The sequence below is a fragment of the Mustelus asterias genome, unplaced genomic scaffold (genome assembly GCF_964213995.1).
Source record: "Mustelus asterias unplaced genomic scaffold, sMusAst1.hap1.1 HAP1_SCAFFOLD_1667, whole genome shotgun sequence".
NCBI lineage: Eukaryota > Metazoa > Chordata > Chondrichthyes > Carcharhiniformes > Triakidae > Mustelus > Mustelus asterias.
In genome coordinates this window covers 19,986-46,565 of record NW_027591612.1, presented here as the reverse complement: position 1 = coordinate 46,565, position 26,580 = coordinate 19,986, and the positions used below count along the sequence as shown (strand labels likewise).

General features: G+C 57.9%; 1 protein-coding gene across 4 annotated transcripts; it reads left to right on the top strand.

Annotated features, from left to right (window-relative positions):
- The first annotated feature begins 673 nt into the window (after positions 1-673).
- upk1a (uroplakin 1a) lies at positions 674-25,751 on the top strand. Of its 4 annotated transcripts, none has more exons than XM_078206627.1 (8): positions 674-705; positions 2,307-2,406; positions 14,817-15,017; positions 18,658-18,732; positions 20,628-20,738; positions 21,446-21,625; positions 22,412-22,495; positions 24,330-25,751. In XM_078206627.1, exons 2-8 carry the CDS (start codon positions 2,341-2,343, stop codon positions 24,372-24,374), a joined length of 762 nt encoding a protein of 253 aa, XP_078062753.1. In that variant the 5' UTR covers positions 674-705; positions 2,307-2,340; the 3' UTR covers positions 24,375-25,751. The 4 variants fall into 4 exon arrangements, with proteins under 4 accessions (XP_078062753.1, XP_078062750.1, XP_078062751.1 ...); XM_078206624.1 differs by having other exon boundaries at positions 682-768; positions 2,315-2,406; XM_078206625.1 differs by having other exon boundaries at positions 695-761.
- The last annotated feature ends 829 nt before the right edge of the window (positions 25,752-26,580 follow it).

The window sequence follows — 26,580 nt, the reverse complement described above, 5'->3', positions numbered from 1 at the left end:
CACACACACTGACTCTCACTGGGGTACGGGTCCCACACACACTGACTCTCACTGGGGTACAGTTCCCACACACACTGACTCTCCCTGGGGTACAGGTTCCACACACACTGACTCTCACTGGGGTACGGGTCCCACACACACTGACTCTCACTGGGGTACGGGTTCCACACACACTGACTCTCACTGGGGTACAGGTTCCCACACACACTGACTCTCACTGGGATACGGGTCCCACACACACTGACTCTCACTGGGGTACAGGTTCCACACACACTGACTCTCACTGGGGTACAGGTTCCACACACACTGACTCTCACTGGGGTACGGGTCCCACACACACTGACTCTCACTGGGGTACGGGTCCCACACACACTGACTCTCACTGGGGTACGGGTTCCACACACACTGACTCTCACTGGGGTACGGGTTCCACACACACTGACTCTCACTGGGGTACGGGTCCCACACACACTGACTCTCACTCGGGTATGGGTCCCACACACACTGACACTCACTGGGGTACGGGTCCCACACACACTGACTCTCACTGGTCTGCAGTCAGTCCGGGTCCAGCTGGAATCCTGGTTCCAGCTATTGATTCCCACAGCAGAGTGGGGGAACAGGTTACTCCAGATTGTGAGATTGGGAGAGTCTGTGTCGGTCTTTAGGAGATGCTGTATATACAGCAGGAATCAGGTGAAACAGGTGAGTGTCACCGACTGGCTGTGGGATAGTGAAGGAGTCAGTGTGTGAGAGAGAGGGTGAGTACTCAGTCTGAGCCTCTCTGTAATCACATTCTGGGGTTTGTGAATGTATTCGTGTTTTGGAGGCTGAGTTTTTTATTTTAACTGAATGGTAAAAGGTGAGGTTTTGGATGTTCAGGTGGTCTGGTGTCTGAGTTTGATTCATATCAAATTGTGGAGATGGGAATGAGTGCACAGTGAGCTGGGGAGAGAGTTTGCTAATTGTAACTACATTCTGCATTCCCTCCTTTCCTTCTCTATGAACGGTATGCTTTGTCTGTATAGCGCACTGTCTGCTAATTCGTGTGACAAATCAAAAATCCAGGTAATACTGTGTGTGTGACATATCTCTCTGTCCCTCCATCTGACTGAGCTGTTTGACTGTCCCCCTGTGTGTGTGTCTCTCTCTGTCCCCCTGTGTGTCTCTCTCTGTCCCCCTGTGTGTCTCTCTCTGGGTGTTGTGTAGATTGGGGTCCAGTTGAACCCTGGGGCTGGGGGTGAGTGAGAGGCTGTTTGCTTTGCTGTCTCTGGGCAGGTGTGAAAGGAACATTATTGATTTTTGGAGCAGTGAGTGTGGGAAGTGTTTAAAATTGAGGTGTGAATGTGGGCCGGGGGTCAGTTGATTTCCCCCGGGGGGGTTGGGGGGCTCTGGGCAGTGTGTGTGGGTGGTTTAATTTGAAGGAATGTGGAATTTTCTGGGGTTTTGGGTGTGGTTCTCACACACCTGACTGAGTAACTAATCCACCTGTAACATCACCAACTGCATTGCCCTGGCACCTGTCCCACCACCTCCCTCTCAGCCAATCTAGGACTTTGGCAGTGACCTTGCTGTTGTAATGCAGGAAATTTGGCAGCCAATTTGTGCACAGCAAGATCCCACAAACAGTGATGTGATGATGACTCAGATCATCCAGGGTTTCTTCACTGTTGGGTTGAGGGGTAAATATTGGGAGTGGAGCAGTACCCCCCCCCACCCCCCTACCTCCCTGAGGTTACAGAGATAGAGAGGGGTGTAGGGGGCTGGAGGAGGTTACAGTGGGGAGGGGCGTAGGGGCTGGAGGAGGTTACAGAGATAGAGAGGGAGTGCAGGGGCTGGAGGAGGTTGCAGAGATAGAGAGGGAGTGCAGGGGCTGGAGGAGGTTGCAGAGATAGAGAGGGGCGTAGGGGCTGGAGGAGGTTACAGAGATGGGGAGGGGGTGCAGGGGCTGGAGGCGGTTACAGAGATGGGGAGGGGGCGTAGGGGCTGGAGGAGGTTACAGAGATAGAGAGGGGCGTAGGGGCTGGAGGAGGTTGCAGAGATAGGGAGGGGCGTAGGGCTGGAGGAGGTTACAGAGATAGCGAGGGGCGTAGGGGCTGGAGGCGGTTACAGAGATAGAGAGGGGCGTAGGGGCTGGAGGAGGTTACAGAGATGGGGAGGGGGTGCAGGGGCTGGAGGAGGTTATAGAGATGGAGAGGGGGTGTAGGGGCGGGAGGGGGTGCAGGGGCTGGAGAATGAGAGTCGCTCACCCGGGTATGGGTTGAGGTGAATGTTGTTGATGTATCTCATCCCGGTCTCTGTTGCAGTGCGACACTCTGTGTGGAAAATTGAACGGGCAAGATGGGGGAAAGCACTGCCTCACCGGCTGTCAAAGTGATCCTGATCTTCGGCAAGTTTATCCTCATGGTAGGTGTGTGAGCGTGCATGAGACGCCTCTCTCTCTCTGCTCGCCGTCTCTGTATGGTTTTATTATGCAGGGCCCTGCGGTCAGTGATAGTCCATAAGGAGCAGAATGAGGCCACTCGGCCCATCGAGTCTGCTCCGCCATTCAAACATGGCTGATATTTTTCTCATCCCCATTCTCCTGCCTTTTCCCCATAACCCTGATCCCCTTATTAATCAAGAACCTATCTATCTCTGTCTTAAAGACACTCAATGACCCGGCCTCCACAGCCTTCTGCGGCAAAGAGTTCCACAGATTCACCACTCTCTGGCTGAAGAAATTCCTCATCTCTGTTTTAAAGGATCGTCCCTTTAGCCTGAGGTTGTGCCTCTGGTTCCAGTTTTTCCTACTGGTGGAAACATCCTCTCCACGTCCACTCTATCCAGGCCTCGTCCTGACATCACTGACCTTTGAGCTGACAGGAGTTGTGTGTGTGTGTGTGCGTGTGCGTGTGTGTGTGTGCGTCTGTCACTGGGTGGGGTGCACACACCTACCTCTGGCCTGGGATGCACTGGAATGTAGTTCACCTGTTTGGAATGTCACCCAGCTGGTTCTGGCAGCCTCTGACTCCGCGCGGGATGGTCTGCCCAGCCCTGCCCAGCCCTGCCCGGTACACGCTGCTCAAACACTCTCTTTGTTTAGTGTCTGAGTGGGTGCCACTCTCCCTCCCTCTCTCTCTCTCTCGGGGTGGAGATGGCGAGCGAGCTCGGGTTACCAGCCCTCCAGGGTTTGCCCACGGCCCCTGCAGCAAGCGGAGATGCCACCCTGTCCCAGAGACATCCAGGTGTCAATAACATTGTTTATCTCACTGTCCGTGAGATATGGGAATACCCAAATTGGCCACTTGCCATCGCCCAGTTGGGGTTCGAGTCCCTTTTTCCAATGGGTGTAGAGAGGCAATGTGTTACGAGGATGTTTGACTGACTTAATGGTCATCGGAGAATCCCTACGGTGCAGAAGGAGGCCCATCAAATCTGTACCAACTCTCTGACAGATCACCTTACCCAGGCCCTAGCCCTGTAACTCCACACATTTCCCACGGCCAATCCACCTAACCTGCACAGCTTTGGACTATGGGAGGAAACCCACACAGACACGGGGAGAACGTGCAAACTCCGCACAGTGATGATAGCCCCAGGAATGAATTTAATCACAGTTGGTGACTCCACTGATAAAGAACAAAGAACAGTACAGCACAGGAAACAGGCCCTTCGGCCCTCCAAGCCTGTGCCGCTCCTTGGTCCAACTAGACCAATCGTTTGTATCCCTCCATTCCCAGGCAAATAAGATCTTGATAATGGAAATCTGGGACTGTCTCAATTGGGTTGGGCAATCTTCATGTTCAAAGTTACCGGTGAACATTTGCAGATTGAGATTTTTTTCAGGGGGGGGGTTACAGAATCACGTCGGTCCAGTAGAATTAAGATGAGCCATAATCTCATTAAAATGTGTAACAGGCTGAATGGGGCCTCCTCCTGTTCCTGTGTAACAGGCTCGAGGGGCTGAATGGCCTCCTGTTCCTGTGTAACAGGCTCGAGGGGCTGAATGGGGCCTCCTCCTGTTCCTGTGTAACAGGCTCGAGGGGCTGAATGGCCTCCTCCTGTTCCTGTGTAACAGGCTCGAGGGGCTGAATGGCCTCCTCCTGTTCCTGTGGAACAGGCTCGAGGGGCTGAATGGCCTCCTCCTGTTCCTGTGTAACAGGCTCGAGGGGCTGAATGGCCTCCTCCTGTTCCTGTGTAACAGGCTCGAGGGGCTGAATGGCCTCCTCCTGTTCCTGTGTAACAGGCTCGAGGGGCTGAATGGGGCCTCCTCCTGTTCCTGTGTAACAGGCTCGAGGGGCTGAATGGCCTCCTCCTGTTCCTGTGTAACAGGCTCAAGGGGCTGAATGGGGCCTCCTCCTGTTCCTGTGTAACAGGCTCGAGGGGCTGAATGGCCTCCTCCTGTTCCTGTGTAACAGGCTCGAGGGGCTGAATGGCCTCCTCCTGTTCCTGTGTAACAGGCTCGAGGGGCTGAATGGGGCCTCCTCCTGTTCCTGTGTAACAGGCTCGAGGGGCTGAATGGCCTCCTCCTGTTCCTGTGTAACAGGCTCGAGGGGCTGAATGGGGCCTCCTCCTGTTCCTGTGTAACAGGCTCGAGGGGCTGAATGGCCTCCTCCTGTTCCTGTGTAACAGGCTCGAGGGGCTGAATGGCCTCCTGTTCCTGTGTAACAGGCTCAAGGGGCTGAATGGGGCCTCCTCCTGTTCCTGTGTAACAGGCTCGAGGGGCTGAATGGCCTCCTCCTGTTCCTGTGTAACAGGCTCGAGGGGCTGAATGGCCTCCTCCTGTTCCTGTGGAACAGGCTCGAGGGGCTGAATGGCCTCCTCCTGTTCCTGTGTAACAGGCTCGAGGGGCTGAATGGCCTCCTCCTGTTCCTGTGTAACAGGCTCGAGGGGCTGAATGGCCTCCTCCTGTTCCTGTGTAACAGGCTCGAGGGGCTGAATGGCCTCCTCCTGTTCCTGTGTAACAGGCTCGAGGGGCTGAATGGCCTCCTCCTGTTCCTGTGTAACAGGCTCGAGGGGCTGAATGGGGCCTCCTCCTGTTCCTGTGTAACAGGCTCGAGGGGCTGAATGGTCTCCTCCTGTTCCTGTGTAACAGGCTGGAGGGGCTGAATGGTCTCCTCCTGTTCCTGTGTAACAGACTCGAGGGGCTGAATGGCCTCCTCCTGTTCCTGTGTAACAGGCTCGAGGGGCTGAATGGCCTCCTCCTGTCCCTGTGTAACAGGCTCGAGGGGCTGAATGGGGCCTCCTCCTGTTCCTGTGTAACAGGCTCGAGGGGCTGAATGGTCTCCTCCTGTTCCTGTGTAACAGGCTCGAGGGGCTGAATGGGGCCTCCTCCTGTTCCTGTGTAACAGGCTCGAGGGCTGAATGGCCTCCTCCTGTTCCTGTGTAACAGGCTCGAGGGGCTGAATGGGGCCTCCTCCTGTCCCTGTGTAACAGGCTCGAGGGGCTGAATGGGGCCTCCTCCTGTTCCTGTGTAACAGGCTCGAGGGGCTGAATGGGGCCTCCTCCTGTTCCTGTGTAACAGGCTCGAGGGGCTGAATGGGGCCTCCTCCTGTTCCTGTGTAACAGGCTCGAGGGGCTGAATGGGGCCTCCTCCTGTTCCTGTGTAACAGGCTCGAGGGGCTGAATGGGGCCTCCTCCTGTTCCTGTGTAACAGACTCGAGGGGCTGAATGGGGCCTCCTCCTGTTCCTGTGTAACAGGCTCGAGGGGCTGAATGGGGCCTCCTCCTGTTCCTGTGTAACAGGCTCGAGGGGCTGAATGGTCTCCTCCTGTTCCTGTGTAACAGGCTCGAGGGGCTGAATGGTCTCCTCCTGTTCCTGTGTAACAGGCTCGAGGGGCTGAATGGTCTCCTCCTGTTCCTGTGTAACAGGCTCGAGGGGCTGAATGGGGCCTCCTCCTGTTCCTGTGTAACAGACTCGAGGGGCTGAATGGGGCCTCCTCCTGTTCCTGTGTAACAGGCTCGAGGGGCTGAATGGCCTCCTCCTGTTCCTGTGTAACAGACTCGAGGGGCTGAATGGGGCCTCCTCCTGTTCCTGTGTAACAGACTCGAGGGGCTGAATGGCCTCCTCCTGTTCCTGTGTAACAGGCTCGAGGGGCTGAATGGGGCCTCCTCCTGTTCCTGTGTAACAGGCTCGAGGGGCTGAATGGCCTCCTCCTGTTCCTGTGTAACAGGCTCGAGGGGCTGAATGGCCTCCTCCTGTTCCTGTGTAACAGGCTCGAGGGGCTGAATGGGGCCTCCTCCTGTTCCTGTGTAACAGACTCGAGGGGCTGAATGGCCTCCTCCTGTTCCTGTGTAACAGACTCGAGGGGCTGAATGGGGCCTCCTCCTGTTCCTGTGTAACAGACTCGAGGGGCTGAATGGCCTCCTCCTGTTCCTGTGTAACAGACTCGAGGGGCTGAATGGGGCCTCCTCCTGTTCCTGTGTAACAGGCTCGAGGGGCTGAATGGGGCCTCCTCCTGTTCCTGTGTAACAGGCTCGAGGGGCTGAATGGCCTCCTCCTGTTCCTGTGTAACAGGCTCGAGGGGCTGAATGGCCTCCTCCTGTTCCTGTGTAACAGGCTCGAGGGGCTGAATGGGGCCTCCTCCTGTTCCTGTGTAACAGGCTCGAGGGGCTGAATGGCCTCCTCCTGTTCCTGTGTAACAGGCTCGAGGGGCTGAATGGCCTCCTCCTGTTCCTGTGTAACAGGCTCGAGGGGCTGAATGGCCTCCTCCTGTTCCTGTGTAACAGGCTCGAGGGGCTGAATGGGGCTTCCTCCTGTTCCTGTGTAACAGACTCGAGGGGCTGAATGGCCTCCTCCTGTTCCTGTGTAACAGACTCGAGGGGCTGAATGGGGCCTCCTCCTGTTCCTGTGTAACAGGCTCGAGGGGCTGAATGGCCTCCTCCTGTTCCTGTGTAACAGACTCGAGGGGCTGAATGGGGCCTCCTCCTGTTCCTGTGTAACAGGCTCAAGGGGCTGAATGGGGCCTCCTCCTGTTCCTGTGTAACAGACTCGAGGGGCTGAATGGCCTCCTCCTGTTCCCGTGTAACAGACTCGAGGGGCTGAATGGGGCCTCCTCCTGTTCCTGTGTAACAGGCTCGAGGGGCTGAATGGGGCCTCCTCCTGTTCCTGTGTAACAGGCTCGAGGGGCTGAATGGCCTCCTCCTGTTCCTGTGTAACAGGCTCGAGGGGCTGAATGGCCTCCTCCTGTTCCTGTGTAACAGGCTCGAGGGGCTGAATGGGGCCTCCTCCTGTTCCTGTGTAACAGACTCGAGGGGCTGAATGGCCTCCTCCTGTTCCTGTGTAACAGGCTCAAGGGGCTGAATGGGGCCTCCTCCTGTTCCTGTGTAACAGACTCGAGGGGCTGAATGGCCTCCTCCTGTTCCTGTGTAACAGACTCGAGGGGCTGAATGGGGCCTCCTCCTGTTCCTGTGTAACAGACTCGAGGGGCTGAATGGCCTCCTCCTGTTCCTGTGTAACAGACTCGAGGGGCTGAATGGGGCCTCCTCCTGTTCCTGTGTAACAGACCCGAGGGGCTGAATGGCCTCCTCCTGTTCCTGTGTAACAGGCTCAAGGGGCTGAATGGGGCCTCCTCCATTTCCTGTGTAACAGGCTCGAGGGGCTGAATGGGGCCTCCTCCTGTTCCTGTGTAACAGGCTCGAGGGGCTGAATGGCCTCCTCCTGTTCCTGTGTAACAGGCTCGAGGGGCTGAATGGGGCCTCCTCCTGTTCCTGTGTAACAGGCTCAAGGGGCTGAATGGGGCCTCCTCCTGTTCCTGTGTAACAGACTCGAGGGGCTGAATGGCCTCCTCCTGTTCCCGTGTAACAGACTCGAGGGGCTGAATGGGGCCTCCTCCTGTTCCTGTGTAACAGGCTCGAGGGGCTGAATGGGGCCTCCTCCTGTTCCTGTGTAACAGGCTCAAGGGGCTGAATGGCCTCCTCCTGTTCCTGTGTAACAGGCTCGAGGGGCTGAATGGCCTCCTCCTGTTCCTGTGTAACAGGCTCGAGGGGCTGAATGGGGCCTCCTCCTGTTCCTGTGTAACAGGCTCGAGGGGCTGAATGGCCTCCGCCTGTTCCTGTGTAACAGGCTCGAGGGGCTGAATGGGGCTTCCTCCTGTTCCTGTGTAACAGACTCGAGGGGCTGAATGGCCTCCTCCTGTTCCTGTGTAACAGACTCGAGGGGCTGAATGGGGCCTCCTCCTGTTCCTGTGTAACAGGCTCGAGGGGCTGAATGGCCTCCTCCTGTTCCTGTGTAACAGACTCGAGGGGCTGAATGGGGCCTCCTCCTGTTCCTGTGTAACAGGCTCAAGGGGCTGAATGGGGCCTCCTCCTGTTCCTGTGTAACAGGCTCGAGGGGCTGAATGGGGCCTCCTCCTGTTCCTGTGTAACAGACTCGAGGGGCTGAATGGCCTCCTCCTGTTCCTGTGTAACAGGCTCAAGGGGCTGAATGGGGCCTCCTCCTGTTCCTGTGTAACAGACTCGAGGGGCTGAATGGCCTCCTCCTGTTCCTGTGTAACAGGCTCGAGGGGCTGAATGGCCTCCTCCTGTTCCTGTGTAACAGGCTCGAGGGGCTGAATGGGGCCTCCTCCTGTTCCTGTGTAACAGACTCGAGGGGCTGAATGGCCTCCTCCTGTTCCTGTGTAACAGGCTCAAGGGGCTGAATGGGGCCTCCTCCTGTTCCTGTGTAACAGACTCGAGGGGCTGAATGGCCTCCTCCTGTTCCTGTGTAACAGACTCGAGGGGCTGAATGGGGCCTCCTCCTGTTCCTGTGTAACAGGCTCAAGGGGCTGAATGGGGCCTCCTCCTGTTCCTGTGTAACAGACTCGAGGGGCTGAATGGGGCCTCCTCCTGTTCCTGTGTAACAGGCTCAAGGGGCTGAATGGCCTCCTCCTGTTCCTGTGTAACAGACTCGAGGGGCTGAATGGCCTCCTCCTGTTCCTGTGTAACAGACTCGAGGGGCTGAATGGGGCCTCCTCCTGTTCCTGTGTAACAGGCTCGAGGGGCTGAATGGCCTCCTCCTGTTCCTGTGTAACAGACTCGAGGGGCTGAATGGGGCCTCCTCCTGTTCCTGTGTAACAGGCTCGAGGGGCTGAATGGCCTCCTCCTGTTCCTGTGTAACAGGCTCGAGGGGCTGAATGGGGCCTCCTCCTGTTCCTGTGTAACAGGCTCAAGGGGCTGAATGGGGCCTCCTCCTGTTCCTGTGTAACAGACTCGAGGGGCTGAATGGCCTCCTCCTGTTCCCGTGTAACAGACTCGAGGGGCTGAATGGGGCCTCCTCCTGTTCCTGTGTAACAGGCTCGAGGGGCTGAATGGGGCCTCCTCCTGTTCCTGTGTAACAGGCTCGAGGGGCTGAATGGCCTCCTCCTGTTCCTGTGTAACAGGCTCGAGGGGCTGAATGGCCTCCTCCTGTTCCTGTGGAACAGGCTCGAGGGGCTGAATGGCCTCCTCCTGTTCCCGTGTAACAGACTCGAGGGGCTGAATGGGGCCTCCTCCTGTTCCTGTGTAACAGGTTCGAGGGGCTGAATGGCCTCCTCCTGTTCCTGTGTAACAGGCTCGAGGGGCTGAATGGCCTCCTCCTGTTCCTGTGTAACAGGCTCGAGGGGCTGAATGGGGCCTCCTCCTGTTCCTGTGTAACAGACTCGAGGGGCTGAATGGCCTCCTCCTGTTCCTGTGTAACAGGCTCAAGGGGCTGAATGGGGCCTCCTCCTGTTCCTGTGTAACAGACTCGAGGGGCTGAATGGCCTCCTCCTGTTCCTGTGTAACAGACTCGAGGGTCTGAATGGGGCCTCCTCCTGTTCCTGTGTAACAGACTCGAGGGGCTGAATGGCCTCCTCCTGTTCCTGTGTAACAGACTCGAGGGGCTGAATGGGGCCTCCTCCTGTTCCTGTGTAACAGACTCGAGGGGCTGAATGGCCTCCTCCTGTTCCTGTGTAACAGGCTCGAGGGGCTGAATGGGGCCTCCTCCTGTTCCTGTGTAACAGGCTCGAGGGGCTGAATGGGGCCTCCTCCTGTTCCTGTGTAACAGGCTCGAGGGGCTGAATGGCCTCCTCCTGTTCCTGTGTAACAGGCTCAAGGGGCTGAATGGGGCCTCCTCCTGTTCCTGTGTAACAGGCTCAAGGGGCTGAATGGCCTCCTCCTGTTCCTGTGTAACAGACTCGAGGGGCTGAATGGCCTCCTCCTGTTCCTGTGTAACAGACTCGAGGGGCTGAATGGGGCCTCCTCCTGTTCCTGTGTAACAGGCTCGAGGGGCTGAATGGCCTCCTCCTGTTCCTGTGTAACAGACTCGAGGGGCTGAATGGGGCCTCCTCCTGTTCCTGTGTAACAGGCTCGAGGGGCTGAATGGCCTCCTCCTGTTCCTGTGTAACAGGCTCGAGGGGCTGAATGGGGCCTCCTCCTGTTCCTGTGTAACAGGCTCGAGGGGCTGAATGGCCTCCTCCTGTTCCTGTGTAACAGGCTCGAGGGGCTGAATGGGGCTTCCTCCTGTTCCTGTGTAACAGACTCGAGGGGCTGAATGGCCTCCTCCTGTTCCTGTGTAACAGACTCGAGGGGCTGAATGGGGCCTCCTCCTGTTCCTGTGTAACAGGCTCGAGGGGCTGAATGGCCTCCTCCTGTTCCTGTGTAACAGGCTCGAGGGGCTGAATGGGGCTTCCTCCTGTTCCTGTGTAACAGACTCGAGGGGCTGAATGGCCTCCTCCTGTTCCTGTGTAACAGGCTCGAGGGGCTGAATGGGGCCTCCTCCTGTTCCTGTGTAACAGGCTCGAGGGGCTGAATGGGGCCTCCTCCTGTTCCTGTGTAACAGGCTCGAGGGGCTGAATGGCCTCCTCCTGTTCCTGTGTAACAGGCTCAAGGGGCTGAATGGGGCCTCCTCCTGTTCCTGTGTAACAGGCTCAAGGGGCTGAATGGCCTCCTCCTGTTCCTGTGTAACAGACTCGAGGGGCTGAATGGCCTCCTCCTGTTCCTGTGTAACAGACTCGAGGGGCTGAATGGGGCCTCCTCCTGTTCCTGTGTAACAGGCTCGAGGGGCTGAATGGCCTCCTCCTGTTCCTGTGTAACAGACTCGAGGGGCTGAATGGGGCCTCCTCCTGTTCCTGTGTAACAGGCTCGAGGGGCTGAATGGCCTCCTCCTGTTCCTGTGTAACAGGCTCGAGGGGCTGAATGGGGCCTCCTCCTGTTCCTGTGTAACAGGCTCAAGGGGCTGAATGGGGCCTCCTCCTGTTCCTGTGTAACAGACTCGAGGGGCTGAATGGCCTCCTCCTGTTCCCGTGTAACAGACTCGAGGGGCTGAATGGGGCCTCCTCCTGTTCCTGTGTAACAGGCTCGAGGGGCTGAATGGGGCCTCCTCCTGTTCCTGTGTAACAGGCTCGAGGGGCTGAATGGCCTCCTCCTGTTCCTGTGTAACAGGCTCGAGGGGCTGAATGGCCTCCTGTTCCTGTGTAACAGGCTCGAGGGGCTGAATGGGGCCTCCTCCTGTTCCTGTGTAACAGGCTCGAGGGGCTGAATGGCCTCCTCCTGTTCCTGTGTAACAGGCTCGAGGGGCTGAATGGCCTCCTCCTGTTCCTGTGGAACAGGCTCGAGGGGCTGAATGGCCTCCTCCTGTTCCCGTGTAACAGACTCGAGGGGCTGAATGGGGCCTCCTCCTGTTCCTGTGTAACAGGTTCGAGGGGCTGAATGGCCTCCTCCTGTTCCTGTGTAACAGGCTCGAGGGGCTGAATGGCCTCCTCCTGTTCCTGTGTAACAGACTCGAGGGGCTGAATGGGCCTCCTCCTGTTCCTGTGGTACACAGGCTCAAGGGCTGAATGGGGCCTCCTCCTGTTCCTTTGTAACAGACTCGAGGGGCTGAATGGCCTCCTCCTGTTCCTGTGTAAACAGTACTCGAGGGGCTGTATGGGGCCCATCCTCCTGTTTCCTGTTGTAAACAGAACTCGCGGGGCTTCCTCCTGTTCCTGTGTAACAGACTCGAGGGGCTGAATGGCCTCCTCCTGTTCCTGTGTAACAGACTCGAGGGGCTGAATGGGGCCTCCTCCTGTTCCTGTGTAACAGACTCGAGGGGCTGAATGGCCTCCTCCTGTTCCTGTGTAACAGGCTCAAGGGGCTGAATGGGGCCTCCTCCTGTTCCTGTGTAACAGGCTCGAGGGGCTGAATGGGGCCTCCTCCTGTTCCTGTGTAACAGGCTCAAGGGGCTGAATGGGGCCTCCTCCTGTTCCTGTGTAACAGACTCGAGGGGCTGAATGGCCTCCTCCTGTTCCCGTGTAACAGACTCGAGGGGCTGAATGGGGCCTCCTCCTGTTCCTGTGTAACAGGCTCGAGGGGCTGAATGGGCCTCCTCCTGTTCCTGTGTAACAGGCTCGAGGGGCTGAATGGCCTCCTCCTGTTCCTGTGTAACAGGCTCGAGGGGCTGAATGGGGCCTCCTCCTGTTCCTGTGTAACAGGCTCGAGGGGCTGAATGGCCTCCTCCTGTTCCTGTGTAACAGGCTCGAGGGGCTGAATGGGGCTTCCTCCTGTTCCTGTGTAACAGACTCGAGGGGCTGAATGGCCTCCTCCTGTTCCTGTGTAACAGACTCGAGGGGCTGAATGGGCCTCCTCCTGTTCCTGTGTAACAGACCTGAGGGGCTGAATGGCCTCCTCCTGTTCCTGTGTAACAGGCTCGAGGGGCTGAATGGGGCCTCCCTCCTGTTCCTGTGTAACAGGCTCGAGGGGCTGAATGGGGCCTCCTCCTGTTCCTGTGTAACAGGCTCGAGGGGCTGAATGGCCTCCTCCTGTTCCTGTGTAACAGGCTCAAGGGGCTGAATGGGGCCTCCTCCTGTTCCTGTGTAACAGGCTCAAGGGGCTGAATGGCCTCCTCCTGTTCCTGTGTAACAGACTCGAGGGGCTGAATGGCCTCCTCCTGTTCCTGTGTAACAGACTCGAGGGGCTGAATGGGGCCTCCTCCTGTTCCTGTGTAACAGGCTCGAGGGGCTGAATGGCCTCCTCCTGTTCCTGTGTAACAGACTCGAGGGGCTGAATGGGGCCTCCTCCTGTCCTGTGTAACAGGCTCGAGGGCTGAATGGCCTCCTCCTGTTCCTGTGTAACAGGCTCGAGGGGCTGAATGGGGCCTCCTCCTGTTCCTGTGTAACAGGCTCGAGGGGCTGAATGGCCTCCTCCTGTTCCTGTGTAACAGGCTCGAGGGCTGAATGGGGCTTCCTCCTGTTCCTGTGTAACAGACTCGAGGGGCTGAATGGCCTCCTCCTGTTCCTGTGTAACAGACTCGAGGGGCTGAATGGGGCCTCCTCCTGTTCCTGTGTAACAGGCTCGAGGGGCTGAATGGCCTCCTCCTGTTCCTGTGTAACAGACTCGAGGGGCTGAATGGGGCCTCCTCCTGTTCCTGTGTAACAGGCTCGAGGGGGCTGAATGGGGCCTCCTCCTGTTCCTGTGTAACAGGCTCGAGGGGCTGAATGGCCTCCTCCTGTTCCTGTGTAACAGGCTCGAGGGGCTGAATGGGGCCTCCTCCTGTTCCTGTGTAACAGACTCGAGGGGCTGAATGGCCTCCTCCTGTTCCTGGGTAACAGGCTCAAGGGGCTGAATGGGGCCTCCTCCTGTTCCTGTGTAACAGACCTCGAGGGGCTGAATGGCCTCCTCCTGTTCCTGTGTAACAGACACGAGGGGCTGAATGGGGCCTCCTCCCCTGTTCCTGTGTAACAGGCTCAAGGGGCTGAATGGGGCCTCCTCCTGTTCCTGTGTAACAGACTCGAGGGGCTGAATGGCCTCCTCCTGTTCCTGTGTAACAGACTCGAGGGGCTGAATGGGGCCTCCCTCCCTGTTCCTGTGTAACAGGCTCAAGGGGCTGAATGGCCTCCTCCTGTTCCTGTGTAACAGACTCGAGGGGCTGAATGGCCTCCTCCTGTTCCTGTGTAACAGACTCGAGGGGCTGAATGGGGCCTCCTCCTGTTCCTGTGTAACAGGCTCGAGGGGCTGAATGGCCTCCTCCTGTTCCTGTGTAACATACTCGAGGGGCTGAATGGCCTCCTCCTGTTCCTGTGTAACAGACTCGAGGGGCTGAATGGGGCCTCCTCCTGTTCCTGTGTAACAGGCTCGAGGGGCTGAATGGGGCCTCCTCCTGTTCCTGTGTAACAGGCTCGAGGGGCTGAATGGCCTCCTCCTGTTCCTGTGTAACAGGCTCGAGGGGCTGAATGGCCTCCTCCTGTTCCTGTGTAACAGGCTCGAGGGGCTGAATGGGGCCTCCTCCTGTTCCTGTGTAACAGGCTCGAGGGGCTGAATGGGGCCTCCTCCTGTTCCTGTGTAACAGGCTCGAGGGGCTGAATGGCCTCCTCCTGTTCCTGTGTAACAGGCTCGAGGGGCTGAATGGCCTCCTCCTGTTCCTGTGTAACAGGGCCCCCTTTTGAAAGTTCCTGTTGAATCAGCTTCCAGCGCCCTTTCAGGCAGCGCCTTCCAGATCACAACAACTCGCTGTGTGTCCAAAATAAAATTCCCCTCATCTCCCCCCCCCCTCTGGTTCTTTCCCCGATTCTCTTCACTCCGTGTCCCCTCCGGTTACCGAGCCTCCTGTCACTGGAAACACTTTCTCCTCATTCACTCCATCCAAACCCCCCCCTCCCCCTCGTGATTCTGAACGCCTCGATTCAATCTCCCCCCGAACCCTCTCCGCTCCGAGGGGAACGGCCCCAGCTTCTCCCAGTCTCTCCGCCTGAGCTGAAGCCCCCTCATCCCCGGGAATGTTCCGGTAACTCTCCCTGTCCCCGCCTCTGCTCCGAGGGGAGTGATCCCAGGGTTGGTAACGTTGAGTTGATGGTTTGAGTTGGGGTGTCTCCTCCTATCGGTTTGGGTTTAATTGTGTCTGTTTTCCCCCCCCCCCACCCCCAGCTGGCCTCCATCGCCCTGTTCGCTGAGACTATCTGGGTGGCGACAGACCAGTTCCGGATTTATCCGGTGTTGGGAGCCTCGGGGAAGGATGACGTCTTTGCCGGAGCCTGGATCGCCATCTTTGCCGGATTCGCCTTCTTCTGTCTGTCCGTCTTTGGGATCCTGGCAGTCCTGAGTGAGAGTCGGACAATGGTCATCACCGTGAGTACCGGGGGGGGGTCCATCACCGTGATTACCAGGGGGGGTCATCACCGTGAGTACCGGGGGGGTCCATCACCGTGAGTACCGGGGGGGGGACGGGGGGGGTCCATCACCGTGAGTACGGGGGGGGGGTCCATCACCGTGAGTACCGGGGGGGGGACGGGGGGGGTCATCACCGTGAGTACGGGGGGGGACGGGGGGGGTCATCACCGTGAGTACGGGGGGGGGGGTCCATCACCGTGAGTACGAGGGGGGGACGGGGGGGGTCATCACCGTGAGTACGGGGGGGGGGGGGGGTCCATCACCGTGAGGACGGGGGGGTCCATCACCGTGAGTACGGGGGGGGGTCCATCACCGTGAGGACGGGGGGGGGGGGACGGGGGGGGGTCCATCACCGTGAGTACGAGGGGGGGACGGGGGGGGTCCATCACCGTGAGGACGGGGGGGGTCCATCACCGTGAGTACGAGGGGGGGACGGTGGGGGGTCCATCACCGTGAGGACGGGGGGGGGTCCATCACCGTGAGTACGGGGGGGGGTCCATCACCGTGAGTACGAGGGGGGGACGGGGGGGAGTCCATCACCGTGAGGACGGGGGGGGTCCATCACCGTGAGGACGAGGGGGGGACGGGGGGGGTCCATCACCGTGAGTACGAGGGGGGGACGGGGGGGGGTCCATCACAGTGAGTACGAGGGGGGGACGGGGGGGGGTCCATCACCGTGAGTACGAGGGGGGCGGGGGGGGGTCCATCACCGTGAGTACGAGGGGGGGACGGGGGGGGGTCCATCACCGTGAGGACGAGGGGGGCGGGGGGGGTCCATCACCGTGAGGACGGGGGGGGTCATCACCGTGAGTACGGGGGGGGACGGGGGGGGTCATCACCGTGAGTACGGGGGGGGGGGGGGGTCCATCACCGTGAGTACGAGGGGGGGACGGGGGGGGTCATCACCGTGAGTACGGGGGGGGGGGGGTTCCATCACCGTGAGGACGGGGGGGTCCATCACCGTGAGTACGGGGGGGGGACGGGGGGGGGGTCCATCACCGTGAGGACGGGGGGGGGGGACGGGGGGGGGGTCCATCACCGTGAGTACGAGGGGGGGACGGGGGGGGTCCATCACCGTGAGGACGGGGGGGGTCCATCACCGTGAGTACGAGGGGGGGACGGTGGGGGGTCCATCACCGTGAGGACGGGGGGGGGTCCATCACCGTGAGTACGAGGGGGGGACGGGGGGGGGTCCATCACCGTGAGTACGAGGGGGGGACGGGGGGGAGTCCATCACCGTGAGGACGGGGGGGGTCCATCACCGTGAGGACGAGGGGGGGACGGGGGGGGTCCATCACCGTGAGTACGAGGGGGGGACGGGGGGGGGTCCATCACAGTGAGTACGAGGGGGGGACGGGGGGGGGTCCATCACCGTGAGTACGAGGGGGGCGGGGGGGGGTCCATCACCGTGAGTACGAGGGGGGGACGGGGGGGGGTCCATCACCGTGAGTACGAGGGGGGGACGGGGGGGGGTCCATCACCGTGAGGACGAGGGGGGCGGGGGGGGTCCATCACCGTGAGGACGGGGGGGGTCCATCACCGTGAGTACGAGGGGGGGACGGGGGGGGTCCATCACCGTGAGTAGAGGGGGGGACGGGGGGGGGTCCATCACCGTGAGTACGAGGGGGGGACGGGGGGGGTCCATCACCGTGAGTACGAGGGGGGGACGGGGGGGTCCATCACCGTGAGTAGAGGGGGGCGGGGGGGGGGTCATCACCGTGAGTACGAGGGGGGGACGGGGGGGGTCCATCACCGTGAGTACGAGGGGGGGACGGGGGGGTCCATCACCGTGAGTAGAGGGGGGCGGGGGGGGGTCCATCACCGTGAGTACGAGGGGGGGATGGGGGGGGGTCCATCACCATGAGTAGAGGGGGGCGGGGGGGGTCCATCACCGTGAGTACGAGGGGGGGACGGGGGGGGGTCCATCACCGTGAGTAGAGGGGGGCGGGGGGGGTCCATCACCGTGAGTACGAGGGGGGGACGGGGGGGGGTCCATCACCATGAGTGCGGAGGGGGCGGGAGGGGGGGTCATCGCTGTGAGTGCGGGATGGGGAGGAGTGGGGTGGAGGGGTCAGAGTTCACACTGCAGACCGGGTGACATGCCCCCTTCCCCACATTGGGAATTGTGGTTAAGGACGGGAGGGAGGGTGAGGCAGGAATTACGATGCCCCCTGCAGTTCAGAGTATAGGAATGAGGTAGAGAATCTGGTGAACTGATGCAGCAACAATAATCTCTCCCTCAATGTCAACAAAACGAAGGAGATTGTCACCGACTTCAGGAAGTGTAAAGGAGAACATGCTCCTGTCTACATCACTGGGACGCAGTAGAAAGGGTCGAGAGCTTCAGGTTTTTAGGTGTCCAGATCACCAACAACCTGTCCTGGTCCCCCCCATGCCGACACTATCGTTAAGAAAGCCCCACCAACGCCTCTACTTTCTCAGAAGACTAAGGAAATTTGGCATGTCAGCTACGACTCTCACCAACTTTTACAGATGCTCCATAGAAAGCATTCTTTCTGGTTGTATCACAGCTTGGTCTGGGCTCCTGCTCTGCCCAAGACTGCAAGGAACGACAAAAGGTTGTGAATGTAGCCCAACCCATCACACAAACCAGCCTCCCATCCATTGACTCTGTCTACACTTCCTGCTGCCTCGGAAAAGCAGCCGGCATAATTAAGGACCCCACGCACCCCGGACATTCTCTCTTCCACCTTCTTCTGTCAGGAAAAAGATACAAAAGTCTGAGGTCACGTACCAACCGACTCAAGAACAGCTTCTTCCCTGCTGCTGTCAGACTTTTGAACAGACCGACCTTGCATTAAGTTGATCTTTCTCTACACTCTACACCGAGGGACCTGGGTTCGATTCCCGGCTCGGGTCTCTGTCTGTGTGGAGTTTGCACATTCTCCTCGTGTCTGCGTGGGTTTCCTCCGGGTGCTCCGGTTTCCTCCCACAGTCCAAAGATGTGCGGGTGAGGTTGATTGGCCAGGTTAAATTGCCCTTAGTGTCCTGAGATGCGTAGATTAGAGGGATTAGTGGGTAAATGTGTAGGGATAGGACCTGGGTGGGATTGTGGTCGGTGCAGACTCGATGGGCCGAATGGCCTCTTTCTGTGCTGTAGGGTTTCTATTCTATATTCTATTCTAGCTATGACTGTAATGCTACATTCTGCACTCTCTCCTTTCCTTCTCTATGAACGGTATGCTTTGTCTGTATAGCGCGCAAGAAACAATACTTCTCACTTTGTCCCAATACACGTGACAATAAATCAAATCATTCCAATATCGCTGGGTGGGAGGGAGGCAGCAAATAGATTCTGGGGGTTATTGATGGGGTGGAGAGATCCCGGTGGGTGTTGGGATGTGGAGATCCCGGTGGGTATTGGGATGTGGAGATCCCGGTGGGTGTTGGGATGTGGAGATCCCGGTGGGTATTGGGATGTGGAGATCCCGGTGGGTATTGGGATGTGGAGATCCCGGTGGGTGTTGGGATGTGGAGATCCCGGTGGGTATTGGGATGTGGAGATCCCGGTGGGTGTTGGGATGTGGAGACCCCGGTGGGTGTTGTGTTAACGGAGTCTCTCTCTCTCTCTCTGCAGTACCTAGTATTGATGGTTATTGTGTATATCTTCGAGACGGCTTCATGTATAACAGCCATCACCCACCGAGATTACGTAAGTACCCAACACTCGCTCAGGAAGCAGCATCAGACTGGCACCTCACCGGCTTGTACACAGCGCTCCCGGCGTTCCCGGGTTACAGAGCGACACTTGGTTCAGGATGAGGGTCACTGGACAGATCCAGCATTTGCTCCCCATTACAGCACAGTTACCGCTGCCTCTCAGTGCCAGGGACCCGGGTTCCATTCCCGGGGGCACGGTGACACAGTGGTTAGCGCTGCTGCCTCACAGCACCAGGGACCCGGGTTCGATTCCCGGGGGCACGGTGACACAGTGGTTACCGCTGCTGCCTCACAGCGCCAGGGACCCGGGTTCCATTCCCGGGGGCACGGTGACACAGTGGTTAGCGCTGCTGCCTCACAGCGCCAGGGACCCGGGTTCGATTCCCGGGGGCACGGTGACACAGTGGTTAGCGCTGCTGCCTCACAGCGCCAGGGACCCGGGTTCGATTCCCGGGGGCACGGTGACACAGTGGTTAGCGCTGCTGCCTCACAGCTCCAGGGACCCGGGTTCCATTCCTGGCTTGGGTCACTGTCTGTGCGGAGTCTGCACGTTCTCCCCGTGTCTGCGTGGGTCTCCTCCCACAGTCCAAAGACGTGCTGGTTAGGTGGATTGGCCATGATAAATTAGTGTCGGGGGACCAGCTGGGGTAAATGCATGGGGTTATGGGGGTAGGGCCTGGGTGGGATTGTGGTTGGTGCAGACTTGATGGGCCGAATGGCCTCCTTCTGCACTGAAGGATTCTGTCTATATCCCTAATTGCCCCTTGGGAAGGGGGTGGGTGAGCCGCCATCTTGAACCCGCTGCAGTCCCCGTGTGGTGTAGGTCCACCCACTGTGCTGTTAGGGAGGGAGTTCCTGGATTTTGACCCCAGCGACAGTGAAGGAACGGCCGATATATTTCCAAGTCGGGATGGTGAGTGACTCGGAGGGGAACCTCCAGGTGGGGGTGTTCCCAGGTATCTGCTGCCCTTGTCCTTCTAGATGGTAGAGGTGGTGGGTTTGGAAGGTGCTGCCTAAGGAGCCTTGGTGAGTTGCTGCGGTGCATCTTGTAGATGGTACACACAGCTGTCACTGTGCGTCGGTGGGGGAGGGAGTGAGTGTTTCTGGTTAGCGTGTCATAGAACATAGAACAATACAGCACAGGAACAGGCCGTTCGGCCCACAATGCTGTACTGAACATGACGCCAAATTAAACTATTCCCTTCCTCCTGCCCTTGCTCCCTATCCCTCTGTTCCTCGCATATTCCTGTCCTTCTCTAAACACCCCTATCGTATCCGCCTCCACCACCACCCCCGGCAGCGCGTTCCGGACACCAACCACTCTCTGTGTAAAAAACCTGCCCCTCACATCTCCTCTGAACTTTTCCCCTCTCACCTCAAGCCCGTGCCCCCGAGTATTCGACATTTCAACTCCTGGGGGAAAGATTCTGATTGTCAACCCTATCTACACCCCTCAGAATTTTATATTCTTCTATCCGGTCCCCCCTCAGCCTCCGCCGCTCCAGAGAAAACAACCCGAGTTTGTCCAGCCTCTCCTTATCACCCAGACCCTCTAATCCAGGCAGCATCCGGGTAAACCTCTCCTCCACCCTCTCCAAAGCCTCCCCATCCTTCCTGTAATGTGGTGACCAGAACTGAACACAATTCTCTCGGTGCGGCCTAACAAAGGTTTTATAAAGCTGCAGCATTGATTTGAGGACATTTTTGTAGTGTTGTCCGAGAGGGGATTGGGGAGATGATGGAAGTGATGTGTTGGTATCTGAAGGTGGGTTGTGGGAGTGAGGGGATTGTGTGGTCCTGTAGCGAGGGTGGGGGGTGGTGTGTCTCGGGCTGTTGGGAGTCTTGTGGAAACTGCTTCTCGGTGAACCCATCTCTCCTGCCTCACAGCTGACCTCCAACCCCAGGTTTGTGAAGAAGCAGATGCTACAGTTCTACGGGGACACTTCCTCAAATGCCGGCCGCGATCTCACCGTGATGTGGAACCGGGTGATGCCACAGGTAAGAACCTGTTACACAGGAACAGGAGGAGGCCATTCAGCCCCTCGAGCCTGTTACACAGGAACAGGAGGAGGCCATTCAGCCCCTCGAGTCTGTTACACAGGAACAGGAGGAGGCCCCATTCAGCCCCTCGAGGCTGTTACACAGGAACAGGAGGAGGCCCCATTCAGCCCCTCGAGCCTGTTACACGGGAACAGGAGGAGGCCACTCAGCCCCTCGAGCCTGTTACACAGGAACAGGAGGAGACCATTCAGCCCCTCGAGCCTGTTACACAGGAACAGGAGGAGGCCATTCAGCCCCTCGAGCCTGTTACACAGGAACAGGAGGAGGCCCCATTCAGCCCCTCGAGCCTGTTACACGGGAACAGGAGGAGGCCACTCAGCCCCTCGAGCCTGTTACACAGGAACAGGAGGAGGCCATTCAGCCCCTCGAGCCTGTTACACAGGAACAGGAGGAGGCCCCATTCAGCCCCTCGAGCCTGTTACACAGGAACAGGAGGAGGCCATTCAGCCCCTCGAGCCAGATGGGCTGGGATGACCTTCCCCGAGTACTCCATGAGTCGGATTTCCTTGTTCCTCAATCTTGGGATTGCGGTGTCCGGTCGGCCTGGCCCGGCGGTGGCAATCGGGTGGACAGTTTCCCTCCCCCTTCACACTGAGCAGGGACGTGGAAAGTTGCTCATTTAGTTGTCGTCTCTGTCTCTCCAGGAGGAATGCTGTGGATCGACGGGGCCTATGGACTGGATCGAGTATACCTCCTTCTTCAGGAGTAGTTTCAATGAGTCCACCGCTCCCTGGCCATTCCAGTGCTGCAAGAGAGATCCAAACTCGGAAATCGCTAACCGGGAGGGATGTATAATTGGTCATCGGGACTTCCTTTACCAGAAGGTGACTGTCCAGCTTGAGGACACAGTCCAGTGTGAATACATCCCGCAGTGTGCCCCATACCCCCGCTCTGCCTTCACAAGCCCCTCATTCACCAACTGCCCCCTCCCCAGGATCAGACAACACACTCCCCCTCAAAAATTCCCTTCCCCTCATTACAATGCGCTCGCTCTATCCCCTCCCCCAGACTGGACTTACGACTCTCACCAACCTTTACAGATGCACCATAGAAAGCATTCTTTCTGGTTGTATCACAGCTTGGTATGGCTCCTGCTCTGCCCAAGACCACAAGAAACTACAAAACATCGTGAATGTAGCCCAATCCATCACGCAAACCAGCCTCCCATCCATTGACTCTGTCTACACTTCCCGCTGCCTCGGAAAAGCAGCCAGCATAATTAAGGACCCCACGCACCCCGGACATTCTCTCTTCCACCTTCTTCCGTCGGGAAAAAGATACAAAAGTCTGAAGTCACGTACCAACTGACTCAAGAACAGCTTCTTCCCTGCTGCTGTCAGACTTTTGAATGGACCTACCTCGCATTAAGTTGATCTTTCTCTACACCCTAGCTATGACTGTAACACATTCTGCACTCTCTCGTTTCCTTCTCTATGAATGGTATGCTTTGTCGGTATAGCGCGCAAGAAACAATCCTTTTCACTATGTTAATACATGTGACAATAATAAATGAAATATTGTGACGCGCTCTCACCTCTCCACACCCTCTCTCACCTGCGGATGTTTTTTGAGTGAAGTCTAATGTGAAATATTTATGTCTCCTCCTCCAGGGTTGTTTTGATTATTTCAGCTCTGCAATCAACAGTTATGCCTGGGGTGTGGCCTGGTTTGGGTTCGCTATTCTGATGTGGACGGTAGGTTCTGGAACCAGTGACATTAAGTTTTACCCTTTGGCATTGTGTGATGAGGGAGCGCCTGCGGCGCGGGGGAGCGCCTGCGGCGCGGGGGAGCGTCTGCGGCGCGGGGGAGCGCCTGCGGCGCGGGGGAGCGCCTGCGGCGCGGGGGAGCGCCTGCGGCGCGGGGGAGCGCCTGCGGCGCGGGGGAGCGCCTGCGGCGCGGGGGAGCGCCTGCGGCGCGGGGGAGCGCCTGCGGCGCGGGGGAGTGTCTGCGGCGCGGGGGAGCGTCTGCGGCGCGGGGGAGCGCCTGCGGCGCGGGGGAGCGCCTGCGGCGCGGGGGAGCGCCTGCGGCGCGGGGGAGCGCCTGCGGCGCGGGGGAGCGTCTGCGGCGCGGGGGAGTGTCTGCGGCGCGGGGGAGCGTCTGCGGCGCGGGGGAGTGTCTGCGGCGCGGGGGAGCGCCTGCGGCGCGGGGGAGTGTCTGCGGCGCGGCGGGGGCGCGCCTGCGGCGCGGGGGAGCGCCTGCGGCGCGGGGGAGCGTCTGCGGCGCGGGGGAGCGCCTGCGGCGCGGCGGGGGAGCGCCTGCGGCGCGGCGGGGGAGCGCCTGCGGCGCGGCGGGGGAGCGCCTGCGGCGCGGCGGGGGAGCGCCTGCGGCGCGGCGGGGGAGCGCCTGCGGCGCGGCGGGGGAGCGCCTGCGGCGCGGCGGAGCGCCTGCGGCGCGGGGGAGCGCCTGCGGCGCGGGGGAGCGCCTGCGGCGCGGGGGAGCGCCTGCGGCGCGGGGGAGCGCCTGCGGCGCGGGGGAGCGCCTGCGCTGAACGGTATCCTCCAACCCCGGAACATAGGACTGGAATTGGGAAATCCCCCCCCACACGGGGCCCCTGCTCCAGTGTCCAAACCTCCATTCTAGTCGTTTGTGTTGCATTTGTGGAATTATTTTTTGGGTCAGTGACGCTGTCACTTTCTCCAGCTTTGGAAGACATTTTTGAGACCTTGTATAGGCTTTTTTGACGCAGGTGTTGCCATAAAGATTGGTATCCAAAGATGTGCAGGTTAGGGTGGATTGGCCACGCTCGATGTGTGGGGTTACAGGGATAAGATGGGGGAGGGGGCCTGGGTGAGATATTGTCAGAGAGTTGGTGCAGACCCGATGGGCCAAATGGCCTCTTCCTGTGCAGTAGGGATTCTGTTAGTTGAAGAGGACAGAGTGGCAGCAGGAAAAATGGAATCTTAGACACGTGGTGACTTTTATATTTGGGGCGAAGATGGAGAGACATTTAAAGGAACCATTCTGAAAGGGGGTTCCGGAGTGGGTTCCTAAATTATAGAAGGTGGCAGGATCGGCAGAGAGAGCAGTTACATGAAGTGAACAGCATTCGAGACTTTATTAGCCGGGACAGAGGGTGCAAGAGCAAGGAGGTTCTGAAAGTCCATATAAAACACCTGGGAGAGGTTGGGAAAGTTCTCCAGGGAGGATAAAGTGGAGAGGGAGGTCGGATCAAGATGTTCAAAATCGCAAGGAGATGTGGGACAGAATAGTGGGAGAGAAATCGTTCCTGTTGGTGACGGGATCGGGGAACACCGATCGAAGGTGTTTGGCAGTAGCAGTGGAGAGGGATTTGATATAATGGACAATACAAGTTAACCCCTATTTTGCCCCATTCTCCTTTTACCCCCCCCCCCCCCCCCCCCCCCCGGGCTTTGCTATGATAATTCGCTCCCTGGTGTTACATTTGAGACACATTTCTGGGGCCCAGTTCAATGGGTTTGGGATGAAACCAGGTTAATGGGACTCTGTTTACAGACAGAGCGTTGATTCTGAGGTGTGAAGTAACTTTGTTCTCTCTCTCTCTCCTAGTTTGTGCTTCTGTTGTTAACCATGTATTATCTGACCACCCTGTGAAATCTCAGCTCGCCCCCCCCAGAGACACACCAACCAATGAGAGACGTGTACATACAAGGAAAGTGATGTCACCACCCGCTTCGATGCTTCAAGAAACGAATGTGATTGTGTGTTTGTGTAATTCTCTTCCAATCCTCCATCGTTCCTGTTAATCCAATCCAGGCCCTCTGTCTTCAGCCCTATGTTCAGTTATGTAATAAACTAACTGTCCATTGGCCAATGTATTGTACTGTCCACATCCCAACACGCAGATACAGAACCTGGAATGATATCCTTCCCAAATCCCATTTTCCCCTCGATCCTCGCGCTCCCGAATGGCAGCTGCAGAGACCTCTTTCCAGTGCTATAGGCAGCAACGGTTTCTAACCACCCGGACACCTCCAGCGAAACTGGATTCTGAAACCATACAGGCTCCAGACTTTGGGAGTTGGGACCTCTTTTCTACCCGGTGGCCCAGTGGTTAGCACTGCTGCCTCAGCGCCAGGGAGCCCGGTTCCCGGCTTGGGTCACTGTCTGTCCGTGCGGAGTCTGCACGTTCTCCCCATGTCTGCGTGGGTTTCCTCAGGGTGGTCCAGTTTCCTCCCACAGTGCTGGTTAGGTGGATTGGCCATGCTAAATTCTCCCTCAGTGTACCCGAACAGGTGCTGGAGTGTGGAGACGAGGGGAATTTCACAGGAACTTCATTGCAGTGTTAATGTACGCCTACTTGTGACAATATTAAATAAACTTAGACTTTAAACTTTATACTTTCCTCGGGTTTGCCTCGCTGTAAACCTGATTTGAGGGGAGGGCATTTCCTCCTCTTCCCCACTGCCCCTGATTTTAAAAATGACCTGTTTCCAATCCCCTGGGTCGAACATTTCTCCCCCTCTCCTGCTCACCCAGCCCTGTGGACGGGGTGAGGTTGGCATTGCCCTGATGGCACAGGGATCTCAGAGACACAAACAAATCGACAGCATTCGGGGGAGAGGGGGGGTGGGGGTGGGAAGGGGAAGGGGTGGGAAGGGGAGAGAGGAGGGGGGGGGGGAAGGGGAGGGCGGGGTTCCCTGCGGCTCCAGGGTGGGGTTGGATTAAAGAGCAGAGTTGGACTTGATGTGATTGGATATTAATTGTTCAGTGTGGATGGATCAATGGTCTTGAAATTTGTCTTTGAACTTTGACCGGTTTGAAAGGGTGCTGGGTAATTGTGTAGTTGACTCCGCAGTATGAAGGGACTGGGGAAGAGGGAGGGTAGTGTGTCGGTATCTGTGACTCGATGAATACCCCACTTTGCGAATGTATTCTGTTGGAAACTAGTTTTGCTTGCTGAACTCTGGGATATTGTAGTGAAATACTGCTTGTATATTTTATATAACCATTAAAAACCTTTTCCACACCAACTGCTGGTCTCAAGTAAGTCTTTCTCTCGAGTGGGAGCCACGCTGGGGTAAGGGGGGGCGGAATGTGTCTCCAGTAAATAAACTGAAGGTCGATAAGTCCCCTGGGCCTGATGAAATGTATCCTAGGATTCTTTGGGAGGCAAGGGATGAGATTGCAGAGCCTTTGGCGTTGATCTTTGGGTCCTCGCTGTCCACGGGGATGGTGCCAGAGGACTGGAGAATGGCGAATGTTGTTCCTCTGTTTAAGAAAGGGAATAGAAATGACCCTGGTAATTATAGACCGGTTAGTCTTACTTCGGTGGTTGGTAAATTGATGGAAAGGGTCCTTAGGGATGGGATTTACGACCATTTAGAAAGATGCGGATTAATCCGAGATAGTCAGCACGGATTCGTGAAGGGCAAGTCGTGCCTCACAAATTTGATAGAATTTTTTGAGGAGGTAACTAAGTGTGTTGATGAAGGTAGGGCAGTTGATGTCATATACATGGATTTTAGTAAGGCGTTTGATAAGGTCCCCCATGGTCGGCTTATGATGAAAGTGAGGAGGTGTGGGATAGAGGGAAAGTTGGCCGATTGGATAGGTAACTGGCTGTCTGACCGAAGACAGAGGGTGGTGGTCGATGGAAAATTTTCGGATTGGAGGCAGGTTGCTAGCGGTGTGCCGCAGGGATCAGTGCTTGGTCCTCTGCTCTTTGTGATTTTTATTAATGACTTAGAGGAGGGGGCTGAAGGGTGGATCAGTAAATTTGCTGATGACACCAAGATTGGTGGAGTAGTGGATGAGGTGGAGGGCTGTTGTAGGCTGCAAAGAGACATAGATAGGATGC